Below are 5,458 nucleotides of genomic sequence, written 5' to 3' on the forward strand. Positions count from 1 at the left end.
TAAGTCTGGTTCTCCCATCTGGAATGGTTTCATCTACCTTTTTGGTGATATTCTTCTTGGGTGTCTGGGGGAGAATTACCACAGTATTACTTAGTGATAGAAACCCACAGGGATCGGGCCTAAACCGGCAGTCAGACATCCCTCTCACAATCCAGGACTATTGGATCTTAGCTACTCACCTGCTTGCCTGCATGCCCCTAACTGCTTCTGCCTGCCAGCCTGATCACCCCCTAACTGCTCCCCTGCTGGCTTGATTGACACCTAACTACTCACCTGACTGACGCCTAACTGCTCCCCTGCCGGCCTGATCACTCCCAATTGCTCTCCCTTGCCGGCCCGATGGCCCCCTACTGCCCTCCTCTGCCGGCCATCTTGTGGTGGCCATCTTGTGATGACATGAGGGAGGCCATCTTGTGGTGGCCATCTTGTGATGGTGACACCACCTAGGCTTTTATTATATAGGATAATAAATACCACAAGAGATAACAATAAAATAAAGTTCAGGATATTATACTTAGTTTAGTGAAAGCAGAGAGAGTTCCTGGGTTCCAGGGCTCAGGAGTCTGGAAAGGAGGGAGGGGAGAGAAGGAGCATTGAGGGGATGGAGGCCTGCTGGCACACAGAGTAGACAAGTACAGGTCTCATTTGGAAACTGCAGGTATTCTGACTGTTACAGCCCTGGGGGTACACTAGGGAGGAGAGGAAATAAGCTTGGAAGGTATTTTGATGCTTTGAATGTCTGACTACATGGAGATAGATACTCAAAGTTTTCCTTTGAAGATGGAGAAGATGAGAAGGTGGCCTGGGAAGACTGACCTGACTACATGTATAGTAAACTAAATAAGACATTACCTTAATGTCTTCCAGGTAAGAGATAAGGTTACAAACAAAGGGATATGGAGGTTTAACGATTTAAAATCAGGACAGTGTAATGGCCAGAGACACATACCTATAGTGCCAAACTCTTTAGGTTCAAACCATTTGTTTCCACTTCATAGCTGTGCTGATTTGGGCAAGTTCCTTCATCTCTCTGTGCCTCAATTTTCTCATTTATAAAATGAGATGTCAATAACAGTACTAGTAAAGGGAACACTAGTTCACTGCTGGTGAGAATGCAGACTGGTGCAACCACTATGGAAAACAGTATGGAGTTTCCTCAAAAAAATTAAAAATGGAACTTCCATTTGATCCAGAGATCCCACTTCTGGGACTATATCTTAAAAATCCTGAAACACCAACCAGAAAGAATATATGCATCCCTATATTTATAGCAGCATTATTACACTAGCTAAGGTCTGGAAACAGCCCAAGTCCCCATCAGTAGATGAGTGGATAAAAAAGCTGTGGGAAATTTACACAATGGAATACTATGCAGCTGTAAAAAAAAGAGATAAACCAAAGAACTTATATAGTTATATGCATAGCCCATGGACATGGGCATAGGGTAGTGAAGACCTGGGGGATGGGTAGGGGCTGGGAGGAAGGCGGGGGGGGAAGGGGAGACATCTCTAATACTATCAACAATAAAAAATACATATTAAAAATAATGATAGTACTAGTCACCTATAGTACTTATGGGATTTTAAGAAGTCAAACTTACAAAGTACATGTAGATGTTCCTCAATTTACAGTGGGGTATGTCCCCATAAGCCCACTATATGTTGAAAATATGGTTGTAAAAAATGTACTTACTACATTTAACTACTGAACTTCATTAGTCTCATCTACTTAACTGTGCTCAGAACACATTATCCAAAAACCCTGGCAGCACAGTGCACTACAGTGTTGTTTGTTGACCCTGGCAATGGTATGCCTGACTGGGAGCTATGGCTTGCTGCCCATGGCCACAAATTGCTAGTCTGGGCAAAGATAAAACTTCAAAACCTGAAGAATGGTTTCTACTAGTTTCACACCAGTGTAAAGTAAAAAATTATAAGTTGAACAATTGTAAGTTGAGGACTTTCTTCACTTAAAATAGTACCTGGCACATTATAAACAACATTTAAAAAATATGTATTTTTATTGATTTCAGAGAGGAAGGGAGAGGGAGAGACAGAAACATCAATGATGAGAGAGAATAATTGATTGGCTGTCTCCTGAACGCCCCCCATTGGGGACTGAGCCCACAACCCAGGCATGTGCCCTTGACTGGAATCGAACTCGGGACCCTTTAGTCCTCAAGCCGACGCTCTATCCACTGAGCCAAACCAGCCAGGGCTAAACACCATTTTTCAAAACTTCATTTAAAAGCTTTCAAGCACAAGTGAGTAGGAATGGCTGTGACATTATGAGATTTAAGGAAGCAGTCAGGGATGGACAGAGAGAAAATAGTGTATGAGAAGAACCTCAGATCCAGTAGTTTTACTTTCAATCAAGAGAAAGATCAGTCCGTACTTTCTTGAAGCTTTTTGGAAAGATCAAGTATTTCTCTAATTCAAGGAGAAGTACAAATTCTTAAAGTTACAATTCTACTAGAGTCAAACATCTGTTTTGTAACACTAATGACAACTTATTACAAACATTATATTGCCTAAGGATCAATTTTTAGAATTATATAAGTTTTCTCATATAGAGGATTAAATCTTAAAAAGAAGTGAACAGATACATTTGACATTTAAAAAAATTCTATATTTAATATTTTAAAAGGCTTTTAGAAATTATTAATCTAAATTGTTTCTATTTACCTTTACTAGCAATTTCTCTTTCAATGAGTGTGAAACTTCTTGTTCACATTCTGATTCTGAATTTGAGAGATCTTTATAATTTATTTTTGTGTTTGCTGCTCTTCGTGGAAGTCTGGTTCTCCCATCTGGAATGGTTTCATCTACCTTTTTGGTGATATTCTTCTTGGGTGTCTGGGGGAGAAAAATTCCTGAATATTATATCAATATTTGAGTTACAAGAAGCACAAGTTATTTGCTATAATATATTTCTAGAAATAAAAGATTTCGGATTAATATTTTTAAAAAGACAGAATTTTACAAAAAAGACTAGAATACACCAGAGTATTACTTAGTGATAAAAACCTAGAGAATATCATGTTAACTAAAGTAATTCAGAGAAAAACAAATACTGTATGATTTCAATTACATGTAGAATCTCAAAAACAAAACAGAAGCCAACTCATAGATACAGAGCAAACTGATGGCTGCCAAAGCGGGAGGGGGGAAGGAAAGACAAAGGGGATAAAGATTAAGAAGCATAAACTTCCAGTTATATATTTTAAAAAGACTGGATTTTACATTTCCATTCCAAATATCTTCTCTATTGCCTTTTTATCCCTGTAATTAAAGGTTTGAAAGGCCTGATTTATATTACCTAACTTAAGTAAAAAAGAGAGAGAAAAAAAGAGATGTCAATACCTTTCACCACAGAATAAAATAAACGTACAACAGGCTAACATGTTTAAAAAGGCAGAAGGTAGGAGTAAGGGTGCAAAGACTGACACAATTATGAGAAACAAGTGACTGATAAGGATAAAATTATGTGATGACACATGAATTTTTTTTCATGACAATGAGAAAAATGATTTTAAAGGGATGGTTGAACACAAACTTCCAAGTTTTACCATTTTAGATCTTGTTTGTTCCCTTTCCAAAGATGGTCCTGCAATTCAAGAAAATAAGGTTAAAATTTTCAAATGGTTAAAAACTGGCATTAAAACTTATTGGCCACTTGAACAGGTATAAGGTATCTCATTGTAGTTTTGATTTGCATTTCCCTAATTGCCAGTGAGGTTGAATAAGTGTGTTAGAAAAAGCTAAGAACCATATGATTTCACTCATATAAGGGATGTAAGACTGAAACTCATGAACACAAACAGCAGCATGGTGGTTGCCAGAGGTAAGGGGGTGGGAGGAGAAAGGGGTTATAATATAAGGTTACAGAAGATTTGACTTTGGGTGGTGGACACATGGTGCAATATACAGATCTTGTAAGATAGAAACCCACACCTGAAATCTCATTCATGTTGACCAATGTCACCCCAATCAATTTAATGAATAAATGAATAAATAAATAAATAAGTAAATAAATATTATTAGAGTATTTCTGTATATAAGTAGAAATCATAGAAAATAGGAATACATTTTAAAACTCATTCCAACTTTAAATTTAAAGATGATTTGAGGCCAAGTTGACTTTGAAAACTTTAACTGTATAGTATTTGATATCATGTGACTTACCCATTTCCCTTCTCCTTCATATTATAAAACTTTTTAAACATACAAGAGAATATGTAACGTAAGTTATAAAGTTAACATCCATGATGCTACTATTCAGTTTAGGAACTACAGTGGAACCTCGGTTCTCAAAACTTAATGCATTCCGGAAGGCTGTTCGAGAAGCACTGAACATTTGTTCAAACACTAAATCATTTTTTCCCATTAGAAATAAGGTAAATTGAATTAATCTGTTCCAGACCACCAAATGATTCCATTTTATTTAACACTAGAGGCCCAGTGCACAAAATTCATGCATGGGTGGGGTCCATAGGCCTGGCCAGTGATCAGGTCCAATTGGGGCCAGGCTGATCAGGGCACTGCTGGAGAGGGAGCGACAGTTGCCGGGTGGGGTGTAGAAGGAACAGACACCGGACACAGCCATTGCCATCATCAATGGCACTCCGCCACCGTGTAGTACCCCGCGTCCCCCTCCTCCTTCTTTCCTCACCGCCGCGCCACCACCACAGTGGGAGGGCGGCATGATGATCGGGGCCTGCTGGCCAGAAGGAGGGATGAGGCATGGGAGGTTGGCTGCCAGCCCCGAGGAGGGAGCCGGCCCTCAGCCCCCTGGGAAAGGGGCCATGTCTGCCGTTACCCATCCCCAAATCTCCTTTCCAACCCCGGGGCCGGCCCTGATCAGGTGATCAGGGCCTGCTGGCTGGTGGGGAGGGACCTCAGGAGGTTGTCCAGTTGGGGGTGGTTGGCTGTGGGAGCGCACTGAACACCAGGAGTCTGCTCCTGCATTGAGCATCTGCCCCTTGTGGTCATTATGCATCATAGCAACCGGTCATTCCAGTTGCTTAGGCTTTAATATATATAGACTAGAGGCCTGGTGCACAAAAATTTGTGCACTCGGGGGGGTCCCTCAGCCTGGCCTATGCCCTCTTGCAGTCTGGAACCCCTTGGAGGATGTCCACCTGCTGGCTTAGGCTTGCTCCCTGGGGATCAGGCCCAAGCTGGCAGTCAGACATCCCTCTAGCAGCCCGGCAGCTCTTGGGGGATGTCCACTTACCAGCAGGGAGCAGACCTAAGCTGCAGTCGGACATCCTTAGTGCTGCTGAGGTGGAGGGAGAGGCACCCGCCACCACCGCTGTGCTAGCAGCCATCATCCTGGCTTGTGGATGAGCAGAGCTCCCCATGTGGGAGCACACTGACAACCAAGGGACAGCTCCTGCACTGAGCATCTTCCCCCTGGTGGTCAGTGTGTGTCATAGTGACCAGTCATTCCCAGTCAT

The 5,458-nt window shown here is 41.5% G+C and overlaps 1 protein-coding gene across 1 annotated transcript in view; it reads right to left on the reverse strand.

The window, feature by feature from the left end:
- Positions 1-5,458, reverse strand: part of SYCP2 (synaptonemal complex protein 2) — a 96,068-nt gene that overhangs the window by 16,546 nt on the left and 74,064 nt on the right. The window contains 2 exon segments of the mRNA XM_006767251.1: positions 2,685-2,855; positions 3,569-3,606. Of these exon segments, the coding sequence (XP_006767314.1) occupies positions 2,685-2,855; positions 3,569-3,606 (209 nt within the window).

This window comes from Myotis davidii, unplaced genomic scaffold (genome assembly GCF_000327345.1).
Source record: "Myotis davidii unplaced genomic scaffold, ASM32734v1 scaffold262, whole genome shotgun sequence".
Taxonomy (NCBI): domain Eukaryota; kingdom Metazoa; phylum Chordata; class Mammalia; order Chiroptera; family Vespertilionidae; genus Myotis; species Myotis davidii.